General features: G+C 55.4%; 3 protein-coding genes across 3 annotated transcripts; all 3 read right to left on the bottom strand.

The window, feature by feature from the left end:
- Positions 1–352: 352 nt before the first annotated feature.
- M406DRAFT_342951 (protein kinase SNF1) lies at positions 353–2,655 on the bottom strand (the record flags this gene model as incomplete). Its single annotated transcript, XM_040921819.1, has 3 exons — positions 353–1,224; positions 1,516–2,351; positions 2,438–2,655. The coding sequence occupies 3 exons, from the start codon at positions 2,653–2,655 to the stop codon at positions 353–355; spliced, it is 1,926 nt and encodes a 641-aa protein (XP_040771743.1).
- Positions 2,656–5,623: 2,968 nt separating this feature from the next.
- On the bottom strand, positions 5,624–8,107 carry M406DRAFT_216763 (uncharacterized protein; the record flags this gene model as incomplete). The annotated part of the gene is made up of 3 exons (XM_040915490.1): positions 5,624–5,862; positions 5,902–7,705; positions 7,775–8,107. Coding segments are annotated over 3 exons (2,376 nt in total), but the record flags the coding sequence as incomplete, so codon positions are not given.
- An 896-nt stretch (positions 8,108–9,003) lies between these two features.
- Positions 9,004–11,399, bottom strand: M406DRAFT_296178 (isocitrate lyase; the record flags this gene model as incomplete). The annotated part of the gene is made up of 5 exons (XM_040919231.1): positions 9,004–9,648; positions 9,803–10,355; positions 10,439–10,781; positions 10,916–11,071; positions 11,169–11,399. The coding sequence occupies 5 exons, from the start codon at positions 11,397–11,399 to the stop codon at positions 9,291–9,293; spliced, it is 1,641 nt and encodes a 546-aa protein (XP_040771741.1). The 3' UTR covers positions 9,004–9,290.
- Between the last annotated feature and the right edge of the window lie 1,185 nt (positions 11,400–12,584).

Raw genomic sequence — 12,584 nt, 5'->3', positions numbered from 1 at the left:
CGTCAAGCCCGCCGCGACGGCGTAGCCTTGCCCACCACCACACCATCTTTCCCGTGTGCCGATCACATGCAGCTCAGCCGCCAACCCCCCCCCCCTTTTCCTCCAACGCCGGCGCTTTCCAATCAATCGACCAGCTTTGTTAGCGCTGGTGAAACCCCAAACAAATTAGGACAGTAGGATATATATGAATAAATGAGTCACAACCAGTAACAACCACCGTCACCATCACCACCACCACCACCACCACCATGATCATCATCACCCCATGACTTTTTAGCCAGTTGTGTATCACACAGCCCCAGCTTGCTGCTCTGCCTTCTTTCTGCGGCTTCTAAAGGGTGGTAGGGTGGTCTCATTCCGCATCAGCAAGCTGCATGATCAGCCTGGCTGCCAGATCCAGGAAGGGAAACGGGCTGGTAACCTGCTTCTCCTCCAGAATTTTACCGTCGGGGGTCTCATACCCGTCGCACTTGAAGTCGACGAGGTACGATCCTGCCTCGGCCATCTCATAGATCTGGATGTCCAGGCGCATCGCGATCACCTGGTACTCATCGTCACCACTCTTGACCGTGTTGGACAGGTGGTTCGGGTGGTCCTCTGGCAGGTGTGCTCCCATGCGCAGCCTCTCCGTCTCCCACCGCACCTGGATGTGCCACGGGTCTGCAGGAAGCTTGTAGATCTTGGTGAGATCGTTATTCGTCCTGCTGCTCGCTGAGCGCCGGTGCCGAGCCTGCTGCTGCTGCTCATCTTCTCCGCCGTGCTCCTTGTCGTAGTCCTCATCTGGGACCCAGCTGCAGCCAAGCTTGGACAGGGACCGATAGATGACGCCCAGAGCCTCCCACGGCGCGTTCCGTGAGCGGATGCCAAACTGCCACCGGGTTGCCTTTGGCTTCTTGGGAGGATTGACGGGCGTGAGTCCTTGTGGTCTCTTGTTGGATTCGTCTAGCCGCACGGGATTGCGGGTGTGCGGTTTCAGGCGGCGGATACTCTCCTGCCGCTCATCTTCTGAGCGTGGCTGTGAGGACGGTTCAGGTGCGATGGGCTGCACAGGCGGTTCTTCGAACCCGTTCCTCTCGCGTTCCATAAAGTCCTTGTGGAATGCCGGCAGGCTGCTCGGCATGACGCTGACCTTGGAAACGTACGGACGTGGGGATGCTGATGTGCTGGTGGAGGTGATGGAGCGGGCAGAGCTGGCCAGAGGGCTGGACCCGGTGTCGGGCGCCTCTGCCTGCGGTTCTGTCTTGAGTGACTCCCCTGGAGGAACGTCGTTAACACTGGGTGGGGAGGATGGGAAGTAAGGGTTGTTTTCTCCAAGTAAAGCTAGGAGCTGTCAGTCGCATGAGGACACGGGGGCCATGGTAGGTCCCCTTAGACAGTAAAGAAAAAAAAAGACTTGGCAGAGACAGGTTTTCAAATACAAATACACGCGTGCAGGCCGCGAATATACATAATGTAATAGTACAGAGACTCTGTCTGGCTGCCTGATGGGGGAGGTCTGTCTTGTAGGGAACTTACGATTGACCTGCATCAGCTTGTTCTCACGCACGATCATGTAGGCGTCCTTGATGGCGGAGGGCTCCTCGGCCTCCAGGGCCTCCTGCACATCCTGCTTGCCGTAGCCCATGGTCTTGGAGATCTTCTCTGTGACCTCGTTGTGCAGCTTCTCCTGGACTCTGGCTGGAGCGTTGGGAGCAATGTCGGAGGGCTTGATGGCCTTGTCTGGGTCGATACCAGTGTTGTAGAAGGGCTCGATGGGCGGTTGCAAGTACTCGGGCAGGTTCTTCATGAACCAAGGGTCCTGGCGGATCTCGGGAATGGTGGCGCGCTGTACGGGGTTGACCTTGAGCATCTTCTCGATCAGGTGGGCGGCGCCTGGGCTCATCCACTTTGGTACGGCGTAGGTGCCGCGGGCAATCTTGGCGAACAGGCTCGGGATGTGCTCGTCGTCAAAGGGCAGCCTGCCGACGAGCAGGACGTACAGGATGACGCCGCAGCTCCACACGTCAACCTCAGGCCCCGCATACAGCTTGCCGCCGATGACCTCGGGGGCGGCGTAGTTGGGGCTGCCGCAGCTCGTCTTGAGGAAGTTGCCGTCGGTCATGATGTTGCTCAGGCCAAAGTCGGCGATCTTGACGTTCAGCTTCTCGTCGAGGAGCAGGTTCTCAGGCTTGAGATCCCGGTGTACGATCTTGTGCCTGTGGCAGTACTCGACGGCACAGAGCATCTGCTGGAAGAAACGGCGGGCTTCGTCCTCCTCCATGCGGCCGTGCTGGACGATGTAGTCGAAAAGCTCACCACCGGCGTACTCGAGGACCATAATGATTTCGGTCGGCGTCTTGATGACGGTGAAGCTGCAAGTTTGTGTATCGCCAATGGTCAGTCTCCCCCTGTGTATGCTCATCATCGTCCCGCCTGCCGGCCTTCCAGCCACACTTACAGTTTGATGATGTGCGGATGCCGCAGCAGCTGCAGATATTCAATCTCGCGCTCCACCCGCCCTGCCATATCGCGGCTGATAAGCTTCTTCCTCGAGATGATCTTGAGGGCGACCTGTTGCCCCGTGCCCCGGTGGACGGCCAGCTTGACCTTTCCAAAGGAACCCTCGCCCAGGGTCTTGATGATGTTGTACTGGCCGATGCGCTGATCCGTCTTCATCTTGCTGTCGGTCGCAGGCCGAGGGGGCGGCGGCGGGTGTGCGGCGTGCTCGCCCTCGACGAGGATCTCGGGGGTCTTTAGGGCCGACGGGTTGGGGACGTTGATGCGTGACCTGCGCATCTGGGAGCTGCTGAGGGAGATGGAAAGCTCGCCTGTGTCTTCGCCGTAGGCGGCTGCTTGCCAAGGTCGTGCCATGATGTATGTGAAGATGTGTGTGTGTGTGTGTGTGTGTGTGTGTTGGAGAGGAGGGGTTGGCTGGTCACAGGTGACCGCTGGTCGATGGGGGGTTGAGTTCCCAGTAACAAGCAGAGCTGGTGGTCGTCACAGCAAGTTGTGATGGTGCTTTGTGCGTGTCGTCGATGGCAATGCTTGCTTGGGTGTAGCTTTGCTGAGAGGAGGAGGTCGAAGAAGGTGGGATCGCTGGCAGGGATGAATGATCCTTCAGGTGAGATGGAGGAGATGCTCCACCGAATAGAGTATGTGCGTGTGTGTGTTCCGGCGATCTGGGGGTTTGAGACCTATTTGATCGCCTATTGTATGTGTCAGCGACTGTGTCGTCACTCCATGGCCTGAGAGGAAGAGAATGGTAACAGGTTGGTCTGGTCGATGGGTGCTGATTGTTGGCGATAGGCGGAAGAGGAGGGGGTGGACGGCGTGGAGGTTAGGCTGTATGAACCAACGAATCATGTATGTGTCCGCGGCTTGGCTGGCGCTGCTGGGGGGAACTGAGAAGGGGACAGGGAAATCGATATATCCACGCACCTGAGGCGGTATTTTGTGCTACGTTTTCAACTTATCGACGATGTATGACACCTCTCATCAAGCAAAGAAATTAAAAGTAAACAGAATTTGACTGTGTTGAGGTTGAACAAGGTAGGTAACACAGAACAGATACACGCTGCTGTCACAAGCGGGCTGGACAGAGGGCGACTGAATCCGGTTGCGGGTCGTCTTTTAGAAGAGAGCCCCCTGGTTGACCAACTACTGACGTCTGTGGTTGCTCTTCTTGGGCGGGAGGTTCCGCTGGTTCAACAGCCTAACGGCAAACTCCTAACCTACACAACCTTGACAGCCAACTTGGTCCTTTGTAGAAAATGAATTTAAAAGCTTGAAGGCCTCGGTAGTGGAAGAGAGAAAGGTGAGTATAGTCAACAAAAAGGTGGCCAAGTAAGCAATGTGATGGGTTGATTTATGGTGGTTTGAAAGGGCCAATGGACAATTATTTTCACCATCGAGGAAAACATGATAGACATGACAGATACCACCCCTTTTAAGATATATCTAATATTTCTCCAGCCAGCAACGACAAAATCCTTGTGTACCAAAGCCAGGAGACAGATACACGTAATAGTCCAATCTTTTCCTTCTTCGTTCCTTTCTCAGATTTCGGACTCTGATCACGGCCGTCTCACCGCACCCTCCGCCGCCTCGCAAGCATACTATAGAATTGCATCATCCGAGGCTGAGTACTTACTGCCCCTCAGATCGATCGTTTCCTGCTCCCGTCAATTACGCCACCAACCAAGAAACACACCCTGCATTTGACAGGTTTCGAACCCAGACCCAATTAACCCCGTGTCCCCTATAGCAGCCCTCTCTAGCCAATAAGCTTACCACGTATCAAAAATGATGACTTGCAAATTGCTGCCACGGCTGCCACCATCTCTTCCTCCTCCTCCCCCGCAATCACGGGATCAACTCAAATGAATCTCTACTGTATCATCTGCATGCATGTGTGATCTGTATGTGTTGTAACTACTACTGTAGCAGTACGTATGTGACGACAACTATCCCAAAATAAGAATGCACAGACGCGTGGGCTGGCGGGGTAAAGAGGGGGCTTCTCCCTCCTCCTCCTCCTCTCTGGTAAAGAAGAAATAGGCACCAATCAGCCAATCAAAACAGACCCAAGATCTTGATCTTTTACTATGTACACATCGCACACCATCGCCACCAACACAACCAGCCTCTTTGTCTCGGTCTCATATTCACACCGTTCCCCTAATAAAGCTGGCATGATCTACACCGTGAACCATACACAGTTTAGGGGCCCCCTACCAGCAAAATTCCCTCCCCCAAGTATGTCATGCAGTGTTACGACGCACGCCATCCGGGCTCCAAGTCCACTCCGTCCACCGACATCCCCGACCTGTCCCAGTCAAAACACAGTAACTCGGCCCGTTCCGATCTCCTCCTGAGCCACAACACAATGAATCACTGTACCCAGACAAAAACCCTGAAGTGTGTGAGAGGGAAGCACGCAAAGCAGGGGCGGAGGCTCAGGACCAGGCGTCCCCCCCCCCCCTTCCCCGATCTGGAAATGAATCTGCGGTAAGACCTGAAAAGGGACGTCACCCCAATAAGTCGGATCGTTGGATCCCGCCACTACACTCTTTGATGGGGTCGGGGTTTGAAGGTCCCGATGCCAACCAAGTTCTTGGTCCGCCGTTGTGTCCGGGCGACGCGCGGTATAAGCTGTTACCTAGAATGACAACATTCTTCTCGGTCGAGTCGTCAGTCAAGTCTAGGGCCTTTTCATTCTTTTCTGGTCTCGATTTCTAACGTGCTTGTTGTGTTGCCTGACGAATCTCTCTCTAAACTAACGTTGGTTGCTACGACGAGAGAGAGACGTCTTCTTGGCTGATGCCGAGTGTAGCCGTTCGTTGTTAGGTCACCGTTGCCCCCTATGTGCACCATAACCAAGGCAGAAACATCGCCTCATGCCTGTGAATGTACCTCTTGTTGTCCCATTGCATGTACAGTCCACTCTTCCACCTCGGGAATCAAGAAGAAGAAAGAAAAAAGAGAAGAAAAAGTAGACAGAAGGAGGGGAAACAGAGCCATCAAAAAACAATCGCTCTTGAGCGACCTTGAATTTTTTTTTGGCCCCATCTGAACACCTCCGTTCCGATTTGGACACGCAGAGATCTTTGCTGCCCGTCGTGTCGTTTCCTTTGCTTCACCGGTTGAGACTAAGTAGACCCTCGATATACTTTCTCGTATCGACGCCAATGCCCTGCGCCAGCCTACTCGCCCCATCTGCCCACCCTGTCCCGCTCGCAGCCCCAGCCAGGCTAATGCTCCTGCTGTGGCCGCTGTGGTCGCTGGCCTTGCGCAGTAGGAAGATCTCCTTGCTGACTTCATCTCCTGCGCCTTGTGGTGTCGTCGACATCCTGGACACCGTAGAAGGTATTGAGTCATTACTCTCTGCTCTGAGATGGCTCTGGTCTTCCGCACCGCCCCTACGGGCCGAGGATGGTCGCCCGACTTCTGTAGAGGAGGAGGAGGAGGACGACGATGTTTCGTCTTTCCGCTCCAGGATGCGACTCCAAACAATCCACCACCCGCGGCTTGTCTTACATGTGCGCTCCAGCTCGGTGGCACTGGCCCGGGTCGTTTTCCACAGGTTGAGAATCTGCATGTGCGTGTTAATGGCATCCACTCGTGACCAGGATGACTGCTCGTTGTACGGCTCTGCCGGGTCGGGAATGCTCGGTATGGTCGAGTGCACAGTGACAGCCTTGGGGTCCCAGACCAAATCATAGATTGCCGCCGCCGACCTGCCCACATCAGGCCTGTCAGGTCGATAGGCCGTCGAGCTGGCTAGCGATTTGCGCAGCGGCGCCAGCTGGTGGTGGAGGGAACGGTAGAGGCCTTCCAAGGATAGAGACTCGGTCCGCAGCTCAAACAGCAAGGTGAACATGAACGGCTTGACCACGTAGACCACCACGCGTAGCCTCTGTGTCTTGTTCCGGTCCTGGCTGTCAAAGGACCCGCGGCGGCTCAGACGCCTTCTGGCGGACAGGTCCGTGTCGTGGCTCCCCAGCACCCGTGTGAACATGGCCTCAGGCTTGTCGGCCGTCGGGGTCTCTAGCTCGACGGTCAGGGTCCTGACCATGGTGCGCGCGTTGTGCTCTTCCTGTTCGACCGCGTAGGACCTCTCTTCGGGGTCCTCAACCCAGCTGTCTTCGACTTCTCCCGTAAGCCCGATGAGGAAATGACCCGTTATGTCATCGCCCTTGGACGAAGTTCTCTCGAGCTTCGGCCGGTTAGGTTCGGTATCGTCGACCTCGGCTGGCTCGGGATCCTTAGATGTTGCCTCACGGCCGAGGCTCCAGTACTTGCCATACCCTAGCTTGAGATAGTCTATATACTTCTCAAGCCCAGGTGCCACCTCGTCAGCCACGGCTTCTGAGCTCTCAGAGTCTGCGGCAGAAGGTGCACTCCGGTCGGGGGGAGAAGGTGTGTTGCTGACAGGTCTGGAGCCCCGATTGGGATCGAAGAGGCTGGGTGGGACCTGTATTGAAGTTGGAGCGTTCTTCTTCCTCGTTGTTTCCGCCGCCCTGGATGTCTTGGCCGGGCGGCGGCGTATGGCCTTGGGGCTTTCCGAGACGCCATAGGCATTCTCCCCCCACCTGTACATGTCTTCCATCCAGTACGTGATGTCCCGTACGGATTTCCTGGATAGGATCCCCACGCCCAGAAAGATGGCGCCGTCCTCCGCACCGGGCTCCCTGCCAGTGCCCAGCCATTGCGCTTGCGGGTCTGCCTTTGCTTGTTGTTTTTTGTCCTCTCCAGACTTTTCCATGTCATCCGGGTCGCCATCGCCGAATTTCGACACGACAAGGTCGACCAGACCGTCTATGCGTCCCTTCAGGCTTTCAAGTACCTCGCGCTCGCCGCTCCCTCGGTCCTCCTCCCCAACGCCTATCCCGAGCTCACCGCTCGCCGCGATCTTGACACCCCCAAAGACATCCCGGACAGGGTTCCCATGTAGGAGGACGTTCCATGTGGACAAATACAGGTCCCAGTATCGGCTTAGGGTGCTGGTGAACTTTGCCTGTTTAATCCTGACGAACAATGCGCTCAACGAGGAGTCGTGGTGCATCAGGAAGGTGGAGTGTGCCCGCAGCAGGTCTTGCAGGAGGAGAGCAGCCGGTTTGACCTCCCGGGACGAGTACTCGAAGTTGGCCTCCGTGGTTACTTCGGCATCGCCTGGCTGCTGCTTCTTTGCAGTCGAAGAGACGGGCAGGCGCGTCAGGTCGATACACTGTAGGCCGCCGTTTTGAGGTCAGTACAGCCACCAGAGAGCAACGACAGGCGCCGGGCGCACACGTACAGCCAGGATCCACCAGCCAGGCTCCAGCTCGTGGAGCACCACCCTCGTCTTCTCGGTCTCGATGGTGTCAACGGCCTGGTCGCCCGAGAAGCTCTTGCCAAAGTTGACGATGCCCTGGGCCAGGCCGATCTGCCTCAGCCTCTCGTTCCGCTCTGCCTGGGACACATTCTCGGTGGGTCTCCCAGCTGGCCCTCGCTTGCTGGTATGGCGGCGGCGCTTCTGGGTGGCAACGTCGACGGACGAGTAGTATACGATCTGGTCGTCGAGGGTCTCGTCCGTGTTGCCCAGGCTGGGGTTGAAGATGGCGAGAAAGCCAACATGGGCAGGAACTATGGCGTCTGCAGACGCCGCGACTGAGGATGAGGTCGTCGCCATACCATAATGAGAGGCAGGGGAAGCTGGATAACCACAAGTCGAGCGCGGGGGCTAGTCCGCAGGAGAGGAAAGGGAAAGACAGAATAAGGAAAAAGAGAACTGCAGCCTAGGGTGGGGAAAAAGAGCTTCAGAAGACGACGACGACGCCAGGCAGAGCCTCGAAACACCTGCCAACCAGAGTTGCAGCTACCGGCCCGGAGTTGGCCTTACCACAGGTATATTGGTAAATAAAGCTCCAAGGTCACGATGCGATCGCAGAATCGATCGGATCTGTGAGTGAATGTTCATTATTCGTGGCCCAGCCAATAACGTCATGCCCAGATTAGGTACAGGCGATCAAATCGCCGATCTGCCCTATACCTGTCTGGTACTATGGTAGTACTTTTTTCTATCGCACAGGGAGTCTTTGGGGGGGGGGGGGGTGGTTTCTTAGAAGGGGGTCCCATGGAGTGGTGGCGGGGCTTAGGGGGGCCTAGCTTTTTCATTGGATCCCAAAGTTCTTGCTAGCCACCCTATCAATGGTGCTATGGCAGTAATTATCAGTGTACCGAGCTGTTTTAGATGTAGTACCACAGGTTGGGTCGGAACGAAGACGGAGACAATCATTTCTATGGGCTCTTCCATACACATACACACTATGGTACAGCATGCAAATCATGATGGACAAATCGTCTATTCATCACTCTCATTTTCTTCATCCGCCCCCAACGACAAACCACGCTCCGTTCCCGTCCCACAAGAGCACTTTTGAATTGACTTGCTGACACTCAGATTGAATGTTGAACACGCACGCTCAAGCCACACGAGACTATCCCAGCAAGAATTGGTTCTCAACAGTGGATGAACAACGAGTCACAAACATCACTGGTGTGTATTTGCCCTCTCTTCTAATCCAGGCTAAGCAACGACTCAATACCAGAGTGCTTGATGCCTCAGCTAACATATATGACACAGGAAGAGACATACATACACACACACACACAGAGAGAGAGAGAGAGAGAGAGAGAGAGAGAGAGAGAGAGAGAGAGAGAGATACAGGAAGGAGAGAAGAAGGAAAAGAGAGGGAAGAGAGGGAAAAGCACACGCTCCAGCATCTCTTCTTTACATTCTATCACCACGCTGACAGTAACAGTTAATGTCACTAATGAAACTGATCCTCAGTCACGCCTTTACCCATGGCCGCCGTACTGCTGATGCCGCCGGTGACCATCTTCTGCAGCTCGTCGACATAGGTGGCACCGCTCCACTTCTGGTGCTTGACCACGTCGACGCCGTGCTCCATCTCGGGCTCCTGCACCAGCTCGCCGTACGCGCGCATGCCGACCTGCCCGTACGCCTTGGCGAACTGGTCGCTGATCAGCGCCGTCGTGTGCAGGCCCGCCAGCGTGATGAACTGCCAGCAGTAGCCCAGCGACGCCAGACGGCGGATGTACGTCTCCTGCTCTGCGCGGGGCATCGCCGTCTTCCAGTTGAACGAGGGCGAGAGGTTGTACGCCAGCCTGATGATTGGGGGATATCCCGGTCAGCAATAGGTATCGCCGGTTGCCATGTCCAAAAATAAGAGGAGAGACAAAAAAAGAATTCTGAAAGTGCAAAGACAACAGACGCAGTGGAAGGAAAAAAAAAAAAAAAAAAAAAAAAGAGAGAACTCACTTTTGCTCAGGCCAGACGGCATGCACGCCCTTGGCAAACTCCTCGGCCTGCTTGTAGTCTGGCAGCTTACTCTCCATCCAGATGGCATCCGCATAGGGCGCATACGCGATGGCCCGGTTGATGGCACAGTCGCAGCCGCCCTTGAGACGGTAGTACCCCTCGCGGGTCCTGGGTGCGTCCCAGTCGAAAAAGACCTCGACGCCCAGCAGGCCTCTGGCGAGCGCCCGCGCCTCGGTGAGCGACTTGCCCTTGGACTGCTTCAGGTACTCGGCCGCCAGCCCCTTCTTGTCCACATGCGTGCCCTTCTGGACAGCCTCCACCACGGCCTCGTCGAACCGCTTCAGACCCGCCTGCGACAGCCACTGGTCCTCGATCGCCTGCAGCTGCTCGCCTGTCTTGCCTGCTGCCTCGGCGGCCATCATGAGGTCGTTGAGGGGCTGGAGGTTTGGGTTTGTGGTGCCGAGGATGAAGGCGTGGTCGCGGGGGTCGATCGTGGTGCTGATGAGCGTGGCAGCCTCGGCGTCCGTGCGGGCAACAGCGAGGAGGTTCGAGCCTAAGCAAGATGTTTTGTCAATCTCTTGTCGGTCCGAAAAAAGCAGGTTTGATGGAGCACAGCTCAGGAACTATATGGCTCACCCATGATATCGGCTTGCGCCCGGATCGCCACCAGGCGGTTGATGTGCTCGCTGATGGGGACCAGCACCTTGCCCGCCATATGTCCGCACTTCTTGGTGCCGGGAGCCTGGTCCTCGATGTGGATGCCGGCGGCGCCCTTCTCAATGAACAGCTTGGTGAGCTTCATCACGGCCGTCAGGCCGCCATGGCCCGTGTCTGCATCCGCGATAATGGGCCGCAGGTAGTCGATGTTGGCCAGGTTGGCCCGTTGTGCCTTGGGCGTCGTCAGGCGCTCTTGGCGCTGCTTGCGGTCGTGGAAGAGCTGTGCCATGAAAAGGTGGGCCACCTTGTTGGGGACGGTGGTCTGTTTTACGCGGCAAGGTGGATCATATGTGAGCCATGCATGTTCTCTATCTCCTCCTCCTGTAGGGACACGACACACAAGAGGTGCTCTCCAGGAAGGGGGAATATGGACGGGGATTTGCTGAGTGAACTCACGTAGGGGTAGTCAGCCAGATCCGGGCCGGGCTCGTCTGAGGCGGAGGCGGTCGAGGAGGACTGCCATCCAGAGACGTAGACGGTGTCGAGGTATTTGGCCATCTGGGTGAGCATGGTGGGTTCCAAGCAGCCGTAGGTGTAACTAGCATCTCGGTTCTGTTCGCAAGACAGGAATAGAAAACCCTGGTCAGCCATCTTGCCTTTTTGCTCATCTTCGACTGACAGCAAAGGGAAAGAAAAGAAGACGACAAACCTTGAACCTCCCCTCGAGGATAGCCCACAGCTTCTTGGCCTGCGTGTTGCTTGGGTACTCGATCTTGAGGTTGCCTCTCTTGGAGACGATCTGCTCAGCAGTGAAGGGGCGCTTGGTATGCCTCCATCTTGAGTCGCTCCACCACTTCTTAACCTCCTCGACCTCCCGGGCAAACACCTCATCCTCGGTGTTGGGGTCCACCGCCGGGTTATTCATGTTGTTGGCCGCCATGATTGTTGGTGTATAATCTTATCTCTCTGTCTGTCCCTCTGTCTGTCTGACTGCTGCCTCTCTCCTGGGGCTGGAGTGGGTTCTGTATCCTCTTGTTTCTGTTTTTCTCTCAACGTAAGTGGGTAGGTAAGTGGGTAGGTAAACAGGTATGAGATAGTACAACTACTACTACTACTACTGTAGACACTGGTCTAACGGTACGAATATAAGTAGAGAGAGAGAAGGGAAAAACAAAATAATGGATGAGGAAATCCTGAAGACCTCACACAATCACAAGCTAAATGAGTCAACAGAAGATGGCGAAACAACAATAGCACCTCGCGGTCCGGGTCATCAGATACAATTATATTCTCAACTCATACCTCCCACAACCTTGTCAGCCAGGTACTACTTGCTGGGTCGGCCATCGGGAGCGTTCGGCCAACCGGCTACTGAGAGCAAGGTACTCACTATAGTATTAGAGAGAGGGAAAAAAAAGAAAGGTAAACTAGCCTAGATCCCTCCCCCTCGAAGAAGAAGCGGACCCATCACACGGGGTTCGGATTCCCTTCTATCTCGAGAAAGAAAAAGAAAAAAGGTACTTCTGATTTATAGGGCAGCCCGGCACATCAGACATGTATCTTTTGTTTCTGCTGGTCATCCTTTGGCGGTGCGGCTCCCAGGGATGATTGTATTCCAAGGCCCCCTTTTTCGGCTGAATGGGAGTGAATTGGCTTGTGATCATTGGCCGAGTTACCGAAGATGGTTCTGCTCGAGCCGTGTATCGTGTCGGATGGATGGTGCTGGGCAGGGACCCACCCACCCTCTTTTTTACAGTACAAGTACTCCCCGCATTTCGCTAGATAATCGTACTATGTAGTATGCCCTGGACATCTGGGGAAGTATAGATCCCTACTAAACCGTCGTGGATGGATGATGCAGTGCAAGGAATTGGGAAGAGTGGCCCTGGCTTAGGATTTTCTTTTTGTCGATGAAAATTGAGCCTCATCAAGGAAAATACTTTTCTTGATAAATAGACTTGACCTCACATCGACACAACTCGTCACTCAACCCAAAATAGATTCTGGCAAACAGCAGGTCAAAGCAAGTGACATGTGAAAGGGGCCCGATCGTCATTCCGCCGCAGCGGGCCTACCACCCCAGTCACAGCGAGGCTCCTGGAAACAAGCCCTATCGCGCTCTCTC

This window comes from Cryphonectria parasitica, assembly GCF_011745365.1.
Source record: "Cryphonectria parasitica EP155 unplaced genomic scaffold M406scaffold_9, whole genome shotgun sequence".
NCBI lineage: Eukaryota > Fungi > Ascomycota > Sordariomycetes > Diaporthales > Cryphonectriaceae > Cryphonectria > Cryphonectria parasitica.
The sequence above is the reverse complement of the archived record's forward strand: the minus strand, read 5'-3'. Positions and strand labels throughout refer to the sequence as shown.